Source organism: Halichoeres trimaculatus, unplaced genomic scaffold (assembly GCF_033239565.1).
Source record: "Halichoeres trimaculatus isolate MK-OKI-2021-1 unplaced genomic scaffold, fHalTri1.1 fHalTri1_scaffold_19, whole genome shotgun sequence".
Classification (NCBI taxonomy): domain Eukaryota; kingdom Metazoa; phylum Chordata; class Actinopteri; order Labriformes; family Labridae; genus Halichoeres; species Halichoeres trimaculatus.
The window spans coordinates 20,812,952-20,834,475 of record NW_027437197.1 but is presented as its reverse complement, the minus strand read 5'-3'; the positions used below and the strand labels follow the sequence as shown (position 1 = coordinate 20,834,475).

Sequence of the window (21,524 nt, the reverse complement as noted above, 5' to 3'; positions counted from 1 at the left end):
TCCTCCTCAGATCTTTCACCACCACCCAGTCACCTGGCTCGATGTTGTGGAGTTGCACTGCTGTAGGCTCTGGAAGGGCTGTGTGCACCTTTGGAAAGATGAGCTTCAGAGCATGGTTAAGAGCACAGCAATACCTGACCATGTCATCATCCATTCCTGCCAGGGTTAGCCTATTTTGTGGAGTAAAGAGACATCATTAAGGGAAAGCATGGAACGTTATGACACACATTGAAAACATACTGGGAGTCTGTGTACACGGTGATATCTTGTCCAGTTCCTAAAATGAAAGCATGGGTGAGCGCATATAGTTAAGCAACTTGTGCAGATAAATTCTCAGGAGACTTTGCACTTTCAATTATGTCATGCTCAGAACAAACAGCATACGAAACACATGGGGCACCACTTGTTGGATTTCTCATTGCACAACCATCTACAAAAATCACACAATCTGGGTTTGTTAGAGGTGTGTCAAATAATGCATCTCGTGGTTTTGACACTGCAACAACAATTTCCAAACAGTGACGTGGTTCTCCATCCTCTTCTGTAGGAAGCAAAGTTGATGGGTTAAGCACAGAGCATCTCTTCAGAGTAACATGAGCCATGGTTAGTAAAACATTTTGCCAGTGCAAAAGCCTCGCTGGAGTCAGATGAGCAGTTTTTTGCTTGAAGGATTAAAGAATGAACAGCGTGTGGTACATGCACAACAAGAGGACACATAGCAACAATGTCAGCTGTGGCTAGAACTGCTTCAGTGGCGGCTGCTACAGCTCTTAAACAAGCCACCATGGCTCTCTCAGTGGTGGATAGTCGTTTGGAGTAATAGCCTATTGGTCACTGTCTGTCACAATGAGACTGAGTCAAAACTGCTGACATAAAACCACCACGCTCAGAAACAAAAAGATTATACTGTTTTGTCGGGTCTGGAAGTCCTAAACATGGAGAATTAGTCAATGCTTTTTTCAAGTCAGAAAAAGCTGTCTCTGCGTCAGGAGTCCAAGTCAGAAAGTCAGTCATGGCCAAGTGTTTTTCCCCATGCGTGATATCATACAGGGGACGGGAGATCTCCACAAAATCACAAATCCATGGACGGCAATAGCCTGCTAAACCTAAAAAAGACATCATCTGTTTCTTTGTCTTCGGTTTAGGAACATCCAAGATGGCCTGGATGCGGTCCGGACCTAATTTGCGCCCTTCAGGTGTAACTACATGGCCAAGATAGTGCACTGATTGTGTAACAAGCTGCAGCTTATCCTGTGAAACTTTATGCTCATTGTCTGCCAAGAAACAGAGCAACGACACTGTGTCTGTTTGACAAGCCTCTTGTGAAGGGGAACACACCAAGAGGTCATCAACATACTGTACCAGTGTACTACCACACTCTGGCTGCCAGTGCGACAGGTTTTCTACTACAGCAGCCGCAAACAAAGTTGGGCTTGCAGCAAACCCCTGTGGCATTCGCATCCAAGTGTAGCGCTTATCATTGAAAGTAAAAGCAAACCAAAATTGTGAGTCAGGATGAACTGGGATGCTGAAATATGCATTTGCCAAGTCAATTACAGAGAACCAACAAGAATTTACTGGCACCTGCGACATTAGAGTTGCAACATTTGGTACAGTTGGAACTGGATGATGAACTGCTTCATGGCCCTAAGGTCTTGAACTGGTCGCCACCCCCCATTTGGTTTCTTCACAGGCAATATAGGGGTGTTACATGCTGAGAGAGGACATTCCACAATGGCACCCTTTTCAATGAGAGACTGAATAACAGGAGCAATGCCTTGAACAGCTTCAGGGCTGAGTGGATACTGCTTTTTACATGGCCTGTAGGCTGATTTAGGCTGGACTACAACAGAGATGCACCTTTTATGTTTCCAAAATCAAACTTACTCTTAGCCCATAAATTGTCTGGTACTGTTGAAAGCAATTCCTCCTCTTCAGCACTCAATGGCATAAGTGTAATTTCATGTGTCTCAGTATGTGTAGTGCGAACAACCTTTATCTTAATCTCTACTGAGTAGCATGCAGCTTGCAAAGAATGAGAATAAGAACTACCATCTGATCTGTCCTGCCAATCTGATGCTTCTAAGGCCTTTTTAACCCAAGGTCCTATAGCTACCCAAGAGCTATTACACTGTTTTGTTAATGAAATATGAGGTACAGAGCCAGGAGTTGAAAACAGCTTCATCTGAGATTCAGACAAACAGACAGAGGCTACTGAAAACTGTAATCCCACAAATACTTTATCTATCTGTATGTCCTCATCTATTTCCCCCACATTCCATTGTTCTTCAAATGTATGATTTCTTGTACCTGGTGAAACATGTGACACACATTGCAAACATCTAGGAACTTCTGTAATCTCTGGTGTCAACAACAGCAGTTTGTCTGTGTCACAAGGGTTCAAAATATCCCATGAATAATAATAATAATCATTCTCACATAAACCCACAGGATACAACCCAGCAGTTAAACATGTAATCTTGATGCCCATAGAGTTACAATGCGTGGTAATGTTCAGAGTACACATGTGGTCTCTACCTAGCAAATTTACAGGGCACACTTCTGAAAGCAAAAATGGATGTTCACCTCTGTAATCGCCAAAACATACAGTTAATAATTCTGATATTGGTTCAAATTTGGTAATGCCTGATGCTCCCACAGTTTTGAGGAATTTAGTTGTCTTAGGAGCATTAGGAAGAACTTTGCATTGGATTACTGAGACCTCTGCTCCTGAGTCTACAAGGAATGTCACATTAACACCCTGTACTTTAAGAGTCAGCCTAGGGGGTGCCCTGGAATCTAATGTTAGTTGCACACACTGTTGATATGCAACAACTGGTTTATCTGTTTGTATCTCTAAATTTGTGTTCTCATCTGTGTGTTTCTTGTTCTGACCTGCCCCCGCGTGCTCCTACGGTTGTGCCACCGGCAGTCCTGGTGCATGCACAGACAGTCCCCGAGGCGGTGCATGTGGCCAGTTGTTGTTTTTCTCTCCTCCTCTTTGATCCAGAGTTGGACAGTCACGTGCCATGTGCCCATATTCGTCACAACGGTAACAAATCACTGGGTCCGTTCTCCTGGACGACAGGGCAGCTGGTTGTAGATCTGGTCTCCTTTTGCCTCTGTCCTTCTGGTGAAACTGTCTCCCCTGTGGCTGACCTCTTGGCCTCTGCTGGCCACTCTGCTGGTGGAACATCAGCTGAGCACCTTGCAGTTTCTTTACATGTCTGGATTTCATCTCTACCTTATTCCGTTCAGCGTGCAGAACATGTGTCCAAACGACTGCTATAGACACAGTTTCCCAGCCTATGCAGGTCGTCATGACTCGGCTCTTAAGTTCTGGATTCAGTCCTTTCACAAGAGCTGTCTTTAAAAGGTCGTTGTAGGCCACATTATCCACATCAACACCTGAGTGAGCTGCAAAAACACTTTCCATGCGTGAACGATAATCAGCTGCTGACTCACCCTCCTTTTGTTTGGTGTTGTGAATCTCAGGCCAGCACACCTTCAAGGGGAAAGCCTCTCACACTGCTTCGTACAGTCTGTCAATCATGTTGAAGAAGTCCCTTGATCCAAATGCCGGACTGGTGGACCAGCTGGAAGGTTGTATGTTGGGCCATCTGAGCTTGAAGCACCTACGACAGATAGCTTCTACCTCCTGCAGGGTTGGGTTGTACATAGACATCAACTGTTGCATTGCTGTCACCCACTTCTCACCTCCAGTCTTTTGTGGGTCTGGTAGTTCCGCTGCCTCTTTCAGTTCATCCGGTAGCCAGGGTCTGTACACATGCACCTCTGGTTCCCAATCACTTCCATCAGCTGGTCTTGGTTGGGGGTTTGGGAACACCAACATTGGCATCTGGTGTACCCCTTTCTTGTCTCCTTGGCTCCTTAGCCAATAATCGAAAGATGCTGCTAAGGGAGAAGAGTTCTTGGCAGAAGCAACATTAGTCTCTGTGGTTTTAGGGGTCAGAGACAAAGTTGACAAGTCAGGATACAATCCCCCCTCCTTCTTTTCCTCCTGCCCGGGATCCTCCTGGGCAGCTGTTGCAGCAGAGTCCACACGTTGAGGAGGAGGGGCAGCAACTGCAGAAGCAACATATGCAGGGGGCAGGTCCACATCTCTTCCCCTACGTTCCTGTTTCTTTCTGTTTTCACATACTCTCTTCCTTCATTTCTTGTTTTACCATCAATCCTGCTACTGACTTTGCTTCCCTTATTTCTGCTTCTCTTTCCCATTTTTGGAACGCATGCCAGTCCATTTTTTTCTTCCCTACTTGCTTCTCCTCTTGTTTTAACATAACTCTACATCTCTTCAAACAATCAGTACTTAATCTTCCTATTAATGGAAACACCCCCTTGGTGACATGGTGCCAGAGTGGAACAGCTGTAACAACATCTTCCCCCCATTTCTGCGTCATTATTTTAGCAGGGCCTGTGAGAGGGTCAGGTAGCATTTTTAGTTTCCCAATTTTGTTCCCCATAATTTCCTCTGTTTTTCTTTTCTGACTCACAGGGACAGGTGTGCTTGTACTTTCAATGGGCTTATCACTCACACACAAATATTCACTCACACTGATCTTCCCATACAAAGTATGGTTGGATCTTATCAATCACTCTCTACCTTCGGGTAACTCTTAATTCAGCCAGGTAGGTTGTATGACACTTACGTTCCGAGCACCGTACCCCATTAGCATACTCCAAGTATACTAGACACTGAATGAGAACCACAAAGTTTATTTGTTTTATCTCTTTTCTTCACTCATACGCCCATTTTATCATAGAGGGGTATCCTATATCAGCCTGTTGTTACCTTTTCTGACCTCTGAGGATTATCTAGAACTCCTACTTAAGAGGCTTTTTCCAAAACCACTTTCCTTCAGCCACTTGCTGTACCCTATTATACTTTTTTTTTAATTATTATTAATTTATTTCTTTAACAATTTAGAGTCAAATTTTTGTTTCCATGTCAGCTTCAAAACCTATTCTCATGTTGATTTTAAGACCTGCACGCAGGGATTAAAACCAGTCACATATGACGGCCTCCAACACCACATGAAAAATTTGGAGATTCAGGAACTACATGAAGCCAGTCTGCAAACGACCATAATGGATTTACGTGCGACAGTCCTCCACTAACATACACTGGAAACTCGTGGAGTTTCGTCGACGGCCCACGCTGGGACTTAAAGCTTTTTCATCACTGTCGCACAGGATGCATATATGGCCCACCGCTGGGACTTAAAGCACTAAAAGGAATGATTCATAACACTGTACTCACTTCTGAAAATGGATGGAGCGTCTGTTGTCGGTCACTTGGCCTGACTTCAGGCGGGATCCTGTCCTCCGTTTGTCGGAGCAGAATTTTCCCTGAGTCTAAAAGAGACCCCTGCCGGCAGTTTACCCTCGGTCCAGGCTCAAGCAGCAGACAGCAGAACGTCCATCTCGGTGGAACCTCCAAATGTCAGGGAAATTTCTCCTGTTGCACTCAAAATAATTTTGAAGATTACAAAATAACAGTGTGATGAACCATTTCCTTTTATTCACATGCAGCATGGAGAGAAGACCTCTGCTAGGTGTTCTCTCTCAACAGAGAGGTTGTCTTGGCTTATATACAGTTTGAGCTGAGGTGATAAATATTCCACAGGACAGCTGCCCTGCACCCTTGTCAATGAACAACATTTGTTGAGATTCAGAAAAACACACGTCCAAACTTCAGTGGGGGTTTACACTTCCTCAAACTGACCCCCTATGGTTAAAACTATCCCCCTTCTGCCTTATTGCCCCCAATATAAATCCCTTGGTCATACACTCAGTCAGACTTTCACATGGGGTAAATATACTAGTCAGGTTTTAACATGTGTTCAATTCTCACAGAGGAAAGAGTCACAATACTATCACTGTATGCAGAAAGAATGTGCGGTATTGCTTACTGTTAAGGGTTTATCTTAGTATTTTGTTAATCTAACAGCTGGACCACAGCTGGGAGTGGAGGAGAGTTTATGAAGCTGCTGAAGTTGTAATAAACACAAATGTTTTTTCACAAGTTAAGGATAGAAGTTTTGATAAGCAGATGAAATCAAGTTGGAGTCAGAGATGGAAATAGATCAACATGATGTACAAACATTTATATTCAAAGGTAGTTAATAAAAATCTTGCTGAAAGAAGCACTTTGGTAAGGAAGGAAATCCCATTTTGCTCCTGTGTCTTTGTACATTTGCTATATTAAATGTCATGACTGAGTTTATAAACAGTTAGGCCTCATCACAGCTGTTTGCCAGGAGGCTGAAAACCCACCTCAGCTCCACCTTTCATTTCTACAGTTTCATCTATCAGATGCTTTTGTCCAAGGCGGTGCACAACACAAGCAAGAATTTTGAAAGAAGGGAAAACCTTGGTTAGTGTGACAACATGCTACAAGTTATTTGGCTGCAGGTGCTGCCATTAAGTGCAAGAGATTTTTTTTACGCCCATGTAGAATAATGTATCCATAACTAACCACAGTTAAGTGCTGCAAAAAAATAGTTCAACCTTCAACAACATTCAGTGATCAGTACTAAATATTCACTGAGAGCTGGGTCTGAGACTTTCAGACTCATTCTATCCCTGAAGACAAAGAAGAGAAGGCTCAGATTACGAGCCTTAGTGTTCCCTGAACAGATGAGTCTTCAGACATCTTTAAAGTAAAAAGGGACGCTGTGGATAATTCATTCCACCATTTGGGCACATCAGAGGAGAGGAGTCTGGCTAGAGATTTGGAGCCACGCTGGGCTGGGAGCAACAGGCGTCTTTCACAAGCAAAGCGTAGTGGGCCAGAAGGAGTGTAGACCTGGATGAGGGACCCCAGGTAGGCAGGAGCCATTCTTGTCCATGTTTTGTAAGCCAGAAGAAGAACTTTAAATTCGCAACAAAAACACCTTAACATGTGTTTGTAGGTTGACCAAAAGTTTGTTTAGGTTAGCATTTCCATCATGCAACCACAGTTGGGCTTTTAAGTACCCATTTAAAACCAGTATGAGACAGCAGAGAGTACATTTTTTAACACTCAGAATTGATTTTCCTTTTTTATTTAGGCACAAAAAGACATGAAAAACAAAAACAAAACAAAAATAATGTCATCGCCAAGCTTTGTAATGTTCACAGTTTCAAACAAGTTCCATGGTCATATTTTTCAAACAGAATGTTTGTAAACTTGATGTTCTAAGTAACATGTGGATTAGTAATACTTTCAACTATAGCTACGTATGATGTGTGTTTCTCTCGGTTTGATTCTTCTGAGGTGACGATCCAATTTAAATTGCGATTCTTGGATTTTTCTGATTTTTGCCATTGGTAGTTTGCTTCTTTAAATCCAGACCATGTGAAAAATAAATGACATAATGATGTCTACAGACTTTACCAGGAACCATATTTTTTATGTGAGTCAGTTTTTAGGATTTATTAAACTTTATTCAACTTTTTTACAGCCCAGCTTCTAAAGAAAGAATCAAATGGATTTAAATAAAAAATCAGGATTTAAAATCATTACAAACAAAAAGTCCAAATACTTCAATGCATATTATTTTTCCCATCCCGTCTTTCGACTGTTAAAAGGGTAGCAGCCACCACACACATCCTCTATTCCAAAAACTAAAGTGTATTTTTTTTTCCCAACTTGCAATATACCTTTTCTTAACCTTAGCAGAAAAGTCATTCTCAAGTAAAAAAAACAAAACAAAAGTTAATGCTATTGAAAATACCTGTATTTGTTTCATTGTATTTAGAATATTTAACCAAAACTGTCATAATTTGGACAGTTTAACAAAAAATGGTGGTGATTTTCTCACTCACTCCCACAGTTTCTCCACACAGGATATTGTACGACAGAGAGTACGCTTAAAGGTAACTAGCACTTGTCTCAGAGACTGTCACCACACTCCAGTACATCACGTGTCTGACATAAAGCCTGAGAGATGAATTGCACAAAGAGATCTGATAAAAGGAGGAAATGAGGGGACACTGACACATCCTAGAGAAGACAAAACACTTCCAAGAATTAAGTCTGACAGTTTGTACTGAGGCAGTGATAGTATCAAGGTTGGATGTAGCCTCATTTGACTGTGAATGTGAAGGAAATCAGTATTCCTCTTCCCTGTTTTACTGATCAGGTACCATTCGGCAAGGGCTTTAACCTCCAACTGAAGAAAAGTGAATAATGTAGAGAGGGTAGAGGAGGAGAAAGATGGATGGAAGACAAGAGAGAGGGACAGAAAAGAAGCACGAGAGAGAAAAGAGGAGAAGAGAGAGTTATGGGCTTCTTTCTACATTCCTGCTCCATCCCCCTTTCTTCAAACTCAAAACAATTGCCACTTTGTGCGGCTGTGAGAGAGCTGGAGGTCATTGCCTCTGCTTTCCATAGGCAGGCTCCGGTGCATTCCTCTGGGCAGCTCCCAGCCAATCACCAGCCAAGGAGGAAGAGCTGCAGTCCAACTAGTCCCCAAGAATGTATCAGGCATTGATTTGTTTCCAGAATGACCCCTCCTGAGCTCACACTACCCGAAATCTCTCCTTTCCCCCCTTCACACTTTTAGTGCTGATCCTCCACTTTTACTTTCCCCTTCCTTCCAGTACCTCCCTGTCTCCTCCTCTTCTTCACCCTTCTCCTTTATGCCGTCTTCTCACTCCCCCCTCCGTCGGCTCCTCTGTCTTCCTGCTCTCTGTGATGCAGCTGGTAGTACTTAAAGTGTGGAGTGTAGGGCGTTTGGTGGGAGAAGGAGTTGGGAGGGCGGGAGGAGGGGTGCCTCAGGGAGCCTGCGCAGTACCCCTAAATATGCTCTGCTCTCCACACAAACACACAAAGGGCTCCTCCCTAATAAAAACACTCTGTTTCTCATCTCCTCATGCGCCAAACTCGCCGCCCAGGCCTAAAGACACCGACTACAGAGAAGGAGAGGGAGGAAGGAGCTATGGGAACATCTCTCCTCTCTGTGGATGTTAATGATAGGTTAACACGGGCCTTAAGTCTGTTTCCTCCCTGATACCACCACATCATGGAAAGTGACGAGGCCCTTCAAAGCTGGGCGGATCTCTCTCCTCTCCTCTCCTCTCCTCTCCTCTCCTCTCCTCTCCTCTCCTCTCCTCTCCTCTCCTCTCCTCTCCTCTCCTCTCCTCTCCTCTCCTCTCCTCTCCTTCATTTCCTTCCTCATTTTTCCTCCTGCTTCATCCGAACTTAATTGTTTACAAACCTGTCATACAGACACACCACCCAAAGAGCTTCTTTTGTACTTCAACATTTACATATTAGTCATTTTCATTAGATCAACTATTGGAGAAATGAAATAACTAATGCTGTTACATGTTTCGTTTGAAACATTTTTGATTTTCCAGAAAATAGTTCACATTTTCTTTTATTGGGGGAAAGTAACTAGGACATTACAAAATCTATCTTGGTACCAATGCTACCCACTTTTTAAAAAAGGTCAAATGCCTGTTAAAGGTTTTATTAGCAGCTAGTAAAAAGGCTGTTACACCAAAATGGCTGCAAATCAATCCTCCAACAAAGACTGACTGGATTAATATTGTGGCCCAAATTGAAATGGAAAGAATGACTTTCCTTACTAAAGCTAAGAGCAGAAACTTATCTACAATACTGGGAAAAATGGATCATGTATCTAACGTTGAATGCCAAGTGAACCAATACTGTATAAGCTGACTTTATTTTCATGTAGGTGACCTATTGCTCATTATTTTTGAGCTGTACTATTTTTTTATGATTGTTTCCTGTAAATTGGGAAAAAAACAACAAAAATATGTAAAAAAAAAAAAAAAGAAAAGAAGAAAATATTTTACATTTTGAAAGACAAAAAGGAAATAATCTGACAATTTTATCATAAAATATTTCTCTGTTCCTCAAAAACAACATCTTTTTCTTTTTTTTTCATTTTGCAATTTTTTATTCGATTTTTAAATATTTTTCATTGATTTTTCAATTTTAAATGCTCAAACATTGGAACAAAAATAAAAAGACACATAGCAAAACAGAACAAACAAAAAATCCCCCACCCCCAACTAACAGAGCGCGCTACACTGTCATTTTGCAATTTTGAGGTACAGAGTACACAAACATCTCAAAAAGTAAAAAAAATCACTTGTGGCTAGGCGAGCATTTTAAAAATATCCCATGCTGTGGTGATTTATTTCATGGCTGACTGTTTACTCTGATGCAACACTTTCTGCCCCTCTCATCAGGGACTCCCCCTCCTGTCTGATTACCACCGGTCACTCACTCTGCTTTTGTCTTGTTGCTGTGGTTGTGTAACAGCCTGGAGGACCCTTTTGTGTGTGGTTGTGCAGATCACCTCCTGTTGGAGAACAAATTCAAAGAGGGACCCGTGCTCATTCTGTTTTTTTTTTCTGTTTTCTGTTTCATTTCTGGCGCCTCATACCTCCATGCCTGTAGCACACACTCCTCTCTTCCCCAGCGGTAGCCACAGCAACACAACAAAGAATGTGTGTGTGTGTCTTTGTACATGTGATTTGAAAGGTAGCTAGTCATGTTAACAGATATTATCCCAGGGCGATGAGGGGGGATTGCTGCTACATAAAGAACCAATGTGAGCAAACAGGATAACGGGAACTGTTCCATATTCACAGTTTCCAGTGAGTCAGCTCCCTTTCTCTTTTAGCTTGCTGAATGGTTTCTGGCAAGTAAAAGGCTTAGTAAACAATCTTATGAGAACATTTTATTTTGTAATCACTACACGGTTTGCCTGCTTTCACATTTAAATGTCGCTGCGGTTTCTATCTGTGCCTCTCGGTCTGACCTTTCCTGCAGAAAAAAACGCTTTCCAGCCAAAACATCCCCACCAGCACCACCACTTGATGATTTACAGATCTAGTGGCACGATGAAATATTAACTCCCCCTCTTCTTTTTTCCTTCACAGAAATTCAGACGGAGAGTTCAGGAGTCCACGCAAGTCCTGAGAGAACTGGAAATTTCGTTACGGACCAATCACATCGGGTGAGTCACTGCAGGCCGTTTGGTGTTGAATGTCCCAGACCTGGTTGTTTTAGATTCAGAGGGGGAAAGAATCGGACATTCCAGACACCCGGAGACGCAGACATTGACACTAACCACCACCACCACATCCCCCATTCATCTCTGCACTGTGGCCTAATATTACCCAGAAATCTGTGTGCTGATGCAGAAAAGATGAATCCATTGATTGTTTCAGGCAGCTGATGAATGAACTACTTTGGAAGGCAAACACATTTGTCTCGCTGTAAAATCTGATGCATCAGCCCTCCTTCAGGAACAGGCTTTAGTGTCAGTGTTACCAAAGAGATCCAGATTTCACAACAGATACACACACAGGGATTCATGGGTAATTCCAGGTATTCTGGGATAACAAGCCTCAACCTGCTGCAGCTGATATTGATTCGGGTTTGTACAGTCATCCTGGAGCAGAGATCGATATCTGAATGAGCTGCAGTCACTCCCTCAGTGTTTTGTCTCAGTCTGGATCACAGGGCGTGTCGCGGTGATTAGAGACCCTGATAGTTTGAGACTGTGATGGATGGTCCCGCATCGCTAATGAGGCTTAATGCACTCTGGGATCTGTAGGTTCGAGTGGACTCATTTATCAAGGAAACTTCTGAGTAAATACAGATACAGCATGAAGACAGAAAACTATTTTATGTGATTTTTAGTGATTGCAATATTAAAAAAGCATTGTTTATAAAGGTAGATTATCAGTGTACTTCTGGTTTCACTTTTTCACTGTGAAATGAGTTTCAATGATGAGTCAAACCCTCCCAGCTATTTGTTGTTGCAATGTCAAAAAAGAAAAAATAGCAGGAATAAAGGGTTTTAAAAATTATCAATTGAAATTTCATGAAAGAGCTAAAATATATCTTTTAAAGATGTCAACATTTGTGAATATGAATAGAGGATGGATCTAAGTAGTTAGTGTTAAAAAGGATAAAAAAAGGACTTGAGGTCAAAAATAGGAAAGGGGTATTGAAAGTGGAAAAGAAGTGGATACACAACCTCTCAAACCTCAACATAAATCTTTATATTTCTACTCATGATCAGTGACTCAAAGCTGTGCTAGCTGCTACTTGCTTAACAAACCTGATTTTCCGGCTAAAACTAAAATGGTGATGTGGGATTGTGAATAATAGAAGTCCAGTTTTAAGCAATGATAAAGAGTTGTTTATTTTAATGGTTTAATTTTCTGTTAGTTTGATGATTTTGCCTTTTTCTCACCAATACAAACAGTTTTCCAAACTGGAGCGCCACTTTAGCTTAGCGGTTAAATCCAAGGGGCAACATCCAGTTTAACATAACGAAATATTATCAGTGGAATTGTGAAAAATTGTGGTTTGTTGACGGTCAGCTTGAGGATGGCTGCAGAACAACCAGAAAAAACACACATGACGAGCCAAAAGGAATAACGGCATTGAAAAAAATGTCTTTACAGCCTGGTTCTACAAACAGCTTTGGTCTGAATCTCTATTTTCACTATTAGCTCACACTGAATAGGGGATGAATTTTTTCTAATGCCGTTAAGAAGATATGAAGATCACAAGTAGAGATGGACTGATATGGATTTTTGGGGCTGATACGGATACTGGTTATTAGTAGTCAATAGGCGTGTAGCGGTACACAAAACTCACGGTTCGGTACGTACCTTGGTTTTAGGGTCATGGTTCGGTACATTTTCGGTACAGTATGGAACAAAGCAAAACAATTTGCTTGTTTAGCATGTTTATTAAACCATAAACTTGCCCTTATACAGCAAGGGGGGAGGCTCTTCAAGCTCCGGTTGCAGCAGCCATGATGCACAATTCAGACACAAGCTCCTGTGGCTACGGAAGCTCTTTGATATTCATCTTCTGATTGGCTCACCGTGAGACGTCACGTCCACATGATATGCACATGATCGCAAAGCACCAATCACAGACCACTTTCTTCATGAATATTAAAACGCCTTCCCTGCTCAGCCAATCATAGACGAGTACTCGAGTGAATATTAAAGAGCCATGTGCAGTGGCTAACATAAACTTACTGTACTCGATCGAATACAGCACTGTACCCCTAGTAGTCAAGTAGGCGGATTACCGATATTTGAAGCCGATATTCATTTACAGTCAAAGTGAAAATATTGGCATAAAAATTTTGAGCAACACAAACTCCAACACTTAACTGCATTCAAATTGCTTCCAGCATATATTTATTAAACAGCTCCCAGACTTAGCAGCATGTTTTATAAAGTTAAATGAAAACTTAAAAAAATAAATAGGGCACATTTTTCATTGCTGATTGGCTGTTCCCCGAGCCATGCTTGTAACTAATCAGATGGTACTGTGGGTGGGACAGTACTGGGGACTGAGATGTGACTGCAGACAGCGGTGCAGCTGCATCAGAGCTGAAACAACACAGTTTAGAAATGTTTTTTTTATTGGCCGTCAGATTAAACAAAAGGCCAAATATCTGCCCCAGTAATCGGCCCGGCCAATATCCCTAATCACAAGTTTGCCAATCAGAAGTGCAGTTTGTGGAATTGACAGGTCTGCTGCCTGTAGCTGTTAGTAAGGAGACTCAAAGCTCACCTCTTGAGTCAGCATTTCCAATATGGCCCCTGCCGACAATTGACTTCATTACTCTGTATCAGCAGCAGACTGGTGACGTCACAGAGACTACAACCATATATTATACAGTCTATGGTTGAATCTCACACTTCATAAACAGAGGCTAGAGTCCTGAAAGTGGGTGTTTGATTTAAATCCCTTTTATTGCATCTTGTTCCTCACTTAGTCTCCCTGGATTTTCTCTCCACTGTCCTCCACCACAATAAACAAAAAAGCCCAACATCAAATTTAAAACAGATTCAGGACTAGTGTGAATTTGAAGACCTTGATTCTTTGTGCACAAATCAGTGTGCACATACACACACAGGAAATGCATGAGACTGTGTGACAGATGCTTAATGCATGAAGACCTGTGATTATTTGATAGCAATAAGAAGGAAGGTCTAAAAGTTTAAACGGATGTCTGAGGTGGGCGGTCACAGGACACATTCAGACGCTGTCAAGCACAGGAAGAAGCACAGGCTGCAGTGACAGAAGAGAACAGAGATAAAGTTGTTATATAACCATCATAAGACCTCACATCTACACACAAATACACACACATCTTAACCTCATCTATTAACCCCTCTGTTTTTTCTCGTTTCCCTCCTTGCATCCCACATGCGTGTTACTGTCCTTTTTTCATCTGTTGCACTGACTTTCACCCGCATCATCTCTTGTTTCTGACAACAACGTCTCTCACACTCCTACGCTCTGATTACACTCTGCTCCAATTCAGCTCCAACCAAAATAAACTCCCTTCACAGCCAGAGATGACGTCCGTCTGGAAAATCAGTCCAGGCATTGTTTACATGGATTAACTCTTTTTGGAGACTGTATGCTGGTAAACTAGATTACATGAATAATCCATTTAATCTAGATTAGGCGATGAAGCATTACCATAACGGCAGAGGGAGAAGGGGGAAAGACTGAGACAGTAGAGGAGTGGAGAGGGGGCAAGATGTCACCCGCGCTGACAGTGAATGATTACTGCTTCTTTTCAGAGGTGAAACAGAGAAATGTATCCGTCACGCAGGCTGTGTATGAAAGGCAGATTGAGCACGGTGGATGATGACCCCGCTCCCTGCCTGTTCTCCCCTCGCATGTTACTCAGTGGTCAACATGTGGTGAATGGGAGGATTGTTAGTGAGTGTCCTGCGGTAATGATTGCCATGTGGACCGATGAGGCCCCGCCCCCAAGCCCTTTTAAAACACAACGGCCCCTCCAGGCACCACTTTACTGGCCACTCTTGTTAGTCATACTTGCTCCTATGTAGTTACACCACAGGGGAGCCAATAAAGAAGCAGCTATTGGATGTTTAAAGCTTGTTAGCCTTACATCTTCATCAGCCAGTTTCTACTTAAAAAGTCTGCATGCGTATCGTCATGTTTATGCCCTGCAAATTCCTCTAATCACCGAGCAAGTCAGGCCTGTCGAAGCAGTTGGAGCTCCATTAAAAAGACATGCTACCTTCATGGGTTGCCATTAAATAAACATGTTCTGTGATATTCGGCTCATAAATATGGAGGGAGAGCCTCTCGTGCCAAAGGTAGCAGGTGCTTTCCTGTGAGAGATTCAGCGTTTCTGTGCAGAATAAAAATGAAAGTGTGCAGAGGGAAGGTCCTCTTTAAGAAAGGTGAGAGTGGGCTTTTGATCCTTCTGTGGGCTTGTGTCTCACAGAGTTATAAACCATTTAAAGGGATAAAACACACAGACTCAATAATGAGATTTTTCATCTCTGTGTGGATGCTGGTGCCTTTTCTAACATGTGCATGTGTGATGTGTTTATGCTCATGGGTTCGAGAAGCTTTTCTTTCTTTAAATGAGTTTTTACAATGCCTCCAAATGAAGAAAGAGAGAAATCAAGGATGAATGGTCAAAATTATTACCTCTTTAAGGTCTGGTGAGGTCAAAACCTGCCAATAAATGTTGAAAATGAATGGTGCATTTCACATTTCTTAGACTAAGACTTCCTTTTTCGTCATTTCTTAAATTTCAGCAGTGCATTTGGAATTTAATTTTGTTGCAATGGCTTTGTGAGTGTTAACTAGGGATGGGTACCTTTCATATTTGAAACAATATGGTACTGATACCCGATACCTGGCAACCGGTACCTGTACTCTACGGTACCAATTTTCTGTACTTTTTTGTGTTCATGTGGTAAAAAATATCAGTTTCTTTAATAACAAAAGATATATATATTTTTTTTTTTATTTAACATATTTATTCTTCAGTATCTAAACTTGCAATGTTGTGTTTATGTCCAGTATGGAAAATCACCTTCTCTTCCACTCCCTCAGTCACAAGGATGCATTTAGGTACCTAAACATGGTACCTTATGATTTTACATGGATCGGTACTTGGTACTTTTAACAGAATTCGGTCGGTACCCATGAAAGTACCGTACTCTGTTCCCATCCCTAGTGTTAACACACAGTGTTTAAAACAAATGGTATGAATATATAAAATGAATACAGAGAGCTATACAAATTTCTGAATGAATTTTATTAAATTTCTTCAATTTCTGAATTATCATAATTTAGTTGCAAGTAATTTCCCTGGATGTTTCTTTTTTGTGTTTTAATGTTTCTGATGTTTCGGGGTCTTTCTTGCAAAAAGAACAACAGGTTTTTATCAAACTCTCTAAGGCTTTTTTGAAAGAAAGAGTTATGCTTTTGTTCTGTCATCAAGTTGAAGTTACATGAAGTTACTCCTTTTCTGTTGACTTCCAGCTTTTTCAGAACTCTGAGAACAAGTTTTTAGCTGTGATTATCCCAAAAGAAAATAAGCTTTAGTTAAAACCACTTAAAAAGTTAAGAAGCAAATTCTGAAGACTCAAAAACAAGGCAACTGGGCTGCGTAGAGTTTGGGGAGATGTTTCACCTCTTATCCAAGAGTCCAGGAGTCTTTAGAATAACCATGACCTGTATGAATGAAAAATAGATTTCCACAGTTTTGATATTTTCATTCGAGTTAAACATCTGTTGAGTTACATGTGTCCTCCTCTCCTCAGGTGGGTGAGAGAATTCCTAAATGAAGACAACAAAGGCCTGGACGTGCTGGTGGAGTACCTTTCTTTTGCACAGTACGCCGTCACGTAAGTCACTACCAGCTCTTCTTCTCTCTGTCTCTGTATGCAGAAGTGACAGCCAACACAAAGCTGCTATTCTGCACAGCCACTCGTGCATCTTCCCACAGTAGCAGCAGCAGAAACACTGAGTCACTCAGCGCTGGTTGCTAACACATTGGCACTGTGTGTTACACCAACCATAGGCTTCTATTCATAGATTGACGATGTGATTATTAGTCAGTCACAAGGTCCCTGTTCAGGGCCGGAGAGCCACACAGTTAAGTTTTAATTCACTCCCCACTCCACCATATGTTATTATGGTCTGTCCACATTATGAATGGTTAGCCCTAAAAGTGTGTTTACCTCAGTACCGCTGCAGCAGCATTTTACAGTCATGGAAACAAGAAGATTTAAAACTCTCATAGATCATGGCAGGTATGCACAAACTACCAGATTTTTCCAACAGTTCTGCCAGAAACAACTAAATGAGACTTTTTCTTACCAACGTTGAAAAACGAGGACCTGAAAATTTAGTGCTAGTCCTGGAAGACAGTTTGACATCTGCTAACACACATTAAAACCTGTCTAGCCAATCAAAACATATCCAGTGTTCTTTTAACACTTTTTTTATTATGATATTTGGTGCCAATGATTAAGACTAGACTTTAGCCTCAGCTCGCTGACTAGCTCATTGAGAGCAATCCTTTGGGTTGTGGATAGGGATGTACCGATCCATCTTTTCTGGTTCCAGTACCGACACCTGGGCTTTGGGTATCGACTGATGCCGATCCTGATCCGATACCAGTGTTAAATAATAGGCTGCATGGTCTACTGTGGGATAAGACTGGTAATGTTTTGAATACATATGGAATTACTGAAGTTAATATTTATTTAACCTATGAGTGTTGAAAAAAAATGCTTCAGAATTTACAGAAATGACTGATTGTAACATTTTTCACCTAAATCAAAATTTAGCCTTAGTGTCAAGTTTGGACCGAACCTTTCCCACCGATACTTGATCCAGCTTTTAGGGGCTGGATCCGCCGATACCCAATACCAGGATCGGATCAGTGAATCCCTAGTTCTGGAGTGCTTTGTGATCATTAGCTTAGCTTAGCTTTGGAAAGAAAGGTGTTTTCTTTTTGAAAAGCATGCTTTTCAAATTAAAGTTTGTGAGCTTTGACATTGTGTATTTCACTTAGTGCTGATATAATCTGAGTGGATACTCTAAACTGATTTATCTCTTTGGTGTTAAAAACAATAATGTCAACAAGAGGTACATTAATAATCAGCAGAGGCGATTTACTGCTCATTGTTTTCAAATCTCATGTTGTGTTTCTTCCCATGATGCTCCAGGTTCGATGGAGACCTTGTTGAGAACAATCCTGAGTCTGCGATGGATAAATCTAAACCCTGGAGCCGCTCTATAGAAGACCTGCACGGAGGAAGCACTCTGCCGTCACCCATCACAGGAAACGGCATCGCGCGTGCTGGACGACATTCCACGTTAAGGTACAATACACACACACACTTATAAATGGATAAAATGATTCATTGTGTACTGTGCGTGCTTGAGTGATTCATAACTTAGAACAGCAGATTCTTTCTCTTAAGCTCCTCCAGAGTTGAGTGTTAAGCTGGAGCATTGTGCTCTTATTATGCTTATTTTCAGAAGTCACACTTTTCATATGCTACCTCTGCTGCCCCTTCACTCAGTCACAAGGTCTGTAAGACTTTAAATGGCTTAAGAAACCGAAGACAAATACCATTTGTCTTTATAGTTTGCTTTGTGTTTTCTTGTGTTTGTGTGTGATTGTAAATGCAACTGGAAATGATGTGTCACGTGACAGGCAACAGCAGAAGAAAGATCCTCTTTTCTTAGGGCCAATCCATTTTCATAGTTTTGTTTTTACGAACACCAAACAGACAAGTTTAAGTCCAAATCCAGTGTGCAGAGGATTTCACAGCAGTTAATTCATAAGCTCATGCTAGTAAAAGCTGTGAAGCATAAATCCCATTCAGTTGTGTATTACTTCTCTAATCCCCCTGTGTTCGTTCTGTTTCTGTACAGAACTCTGCTCTGATGTGAAATAAGTGAAACTACAGTAAAAAGAAACAAAATCATTTTTTTTACATATTCTCCACTACAAATCTGCTGCCTTTAGAACTCATAGCATGTACGGTGTGTGAGGAGGCTCAAAAAGTGTCTGCAGTGAGGTTGACTGTCTCTTCTGTTCTGTTCTGTCCTGATGTTCCTTTAAGTCATCTGCTCCTCTGTCTGCCGGTCTTCGACAGAAGGCAGGTCTCAGGTTCACTCAGCGGGCTCACACTGGCCTTTCCCTGCATCCCTGCTCCCCTGAAACACACATACACATACACACACACATACACACACACATACAATCGACCCCCCCTTCCTCATTGTACTTTATAAGTCCCTGCTAGCGCTGCCCAGTTCATTTGTCCCGCTGTCTGTGTCGGGATGTGAATTATTTGTACTGCCAGCCTCCCCTCCTGCGCCTCAGACTGAATTCTCCTTCCCCTCAAAGCAAATGGGTTTTTCTGCTCTCATTGTCCTCCTCTCTGTGTCTGTGTGCTGCTTGTGTGGCTTCCTAAATGCCATTCTGCTCAGAAGCTAGCCTAGTTTCAACAAAAGCTCAACCACTAAAGATTATTAGTTAGTCCCCCCCTTAAACAAACCCCAAAACAACTTCTGTATTTTGGAAGCTTTCCCTGTTTCGCTGCTTAATAAAAGATGTCACATTAACTATGAAGCATTCAGCCTACTGTAAGTGGTTTATTATTCATAAAATGTCCATCATACAGAACATTTTCCCTTTGTTGTGTCTTAATATCTCTCTTGGGTAGAATAATGTGGGATGTATTACGTCTGGGCGTCACATTAAGATTTGTGTTTTTTTTTTAAACGGCCTTCTTAAAGGACACAGAGCACTGTGAGCTGTCCAAAGTGCTCCAAAATAAGCCGGTACGTCTGAAGAGTTAGCTAGATGCACACATAGCTTTAGTACACTTCTATTTTATAGCCAGTACACTGCAAAAAATTAAATCTTATCAAGCTTTTTTTGTCTTTATTTTGAGTAAAGTTGTCTTATCATACTTGATATGAGACAAATTTCACTTATCAGTCCAGAAAAATGTCTTGTTTTACGTTATTTAAAGACAAGTAACGAGTAAAAAAAAATCTGCTGATGGAACAAGAAAAATTTGCTCGAAAATTAGCTTGAAGCTAGCTAATGTCGCAATACAAGTAACTTTTCTCTTGTTCCATTGGCTGATTATTTTTACTTGTTACAAGAAATTCAGACCTAATTTTTATCTCTAAATAACTTGAAACAAGATATTTTTTTCGGACTGGTCAGGATAATGTGGCTCATATAAAGTCTACTTGAAATAAGACAAAAACACTCGATAAGATTTCAGTTTTTTTTTGCAGTGCAGTAATAGATTTTGTGTTGTGTTGTTCTGTGGTCTGTTTTTGTTGTGATGTTTTATTAAATCAAGATACCAACTCCTAAATCTTATCCGTGCTCAATGAGAAGAACTCAGCTCATCTTAAAACATGAGATGTTGCAGTTCATGTCAGTAAGCGAGCTCCAAACCTTCTCTTCTAATGTTTTGTTTAATTCTGAAAAGCTATTCAGATCAACTTCCTCCAGCGTAATTTATCCTTAAAAGTTGAGTTTAGTCATTTCAGACGAGTCAGCGCAGGTGGAGGAAACACACAGAGTTGATGTTGTGTAATCATTTCTCACCACCTTGATGTGAGATGAAGAAATGTTGTTACTCATTTCCACCTCGTAGCGCCACGCCTCAGTTAGTGGGTGGATTAATGAGAAGAGGAAAAAGCCTTGGATGAACTCTTCATACGATTATCTTTTCTGCTCGCCTGATTAAAGCAGAATTTTTATCTTTATTTTCCTCAAACGGCCTCGCTCTTCCATGAAATCTGTAACCTTGTTTAGACAAACACGCAGACACACACACAGCATGTTGTGACTCAGGCCTTCAGGCGTTGGAGCTGACACATATCAGCGCATCTATCAGCACCCTGAGGACGTGTTTCTTTCTTTCCCCCAGATCTTTGGCTGGTAATTGAACCTTGTGACTAAAGTCTGAAAATAAACAGTTTTCCTCGAACTGGATCTGCATATTACTCAGTGTTTCTGTAATTGTGAGAGCTCCAGCAGGAGGTAAAAAGGCCTGTTTTTGTTCACATAATGCTGCACAATCAGTGCACTGCATGCAAATGACTGGCCTCCATTGTGCTCGTCGTAAGTGATATCTCTGTGAAGGACATTAAATTAAAACAATTGAAAGGGGGCATCCTGTGGGCGCTGGCACGGCTGTAGATTATATGGCCTTTCTAAGTGTTAATGAAATGTGGTGTGGCAGTTTAATAGCCTCCCTATGTGAGGAAGGAGGTGTGTGATGGAGGCACTTTCACAAATGGCATCTGTTTTCTTTTACACCCAAGTGACTGTGATACTCGTCGACACGCAGCTTTTTGTGGAGTATTTCTAATTTCCTTCCTGTTTTCAGGTGCAACACACTGCCCAGCAGAAGAACCCTGAAGAACTCCAGACTGGTCTGTAAGAAAGACGACGTCCATGTCTGCATCATGTGCCTGCGTGCCATCATGAACTACCAGGTCAGCCCTCTTCACTGAGGACATCCTCACACACCGCATGTCCCTCTGGACTGAAGCAAACTTATCTCACTGAAGCCAAATTCAATTTGTTCACCTGATTGTCCTCCATGCTTCATTTATTATGCAGAGGACTCTCTTCTTTGTTAATGAGCTTATTTGTCTCTGTCTCTCT

The 21,524-nt window shown here is 41.5% G+C and overlaps 1 protein-coding gene across 8 annotated transcripts in view; it reads left to right on the top strand.

Annotated features, from left to right (window-relative positions):
- fmnl2a (formin-like 2a) overlaps positions 1 to 21,524 on the top strand; it is a 70,891-nt gene that overhangs the window by 27,011 nt on the left and 22,356 nt on the right. For all 8 annotated transcript variants that reach the window (XM_074695207.1, XM_074695209.1, XM_074695202.1 and 5 more), the window contains exons 4-7: positions 10,924 to 11,000; positions 16,627 to 16,710; positions 18,040 to 18,195; positions 21,244 to 21,352. In XM_074695207.1, coding sequence (XP_074551308.1) covers positions 10,924 to 11,000; positions 16,627 to 16,710; positions 18,040 to 18,195; positions 21,244 to 21,352 — 426 coding nt within the window. The remainder of the gene's footprint in view (positions 1 to 10,923; positions 11,001 to 16,626; positions 16,711 to 18,039; positions 18,196 to 21,243; positions 21,353 to 21,524) is intronic.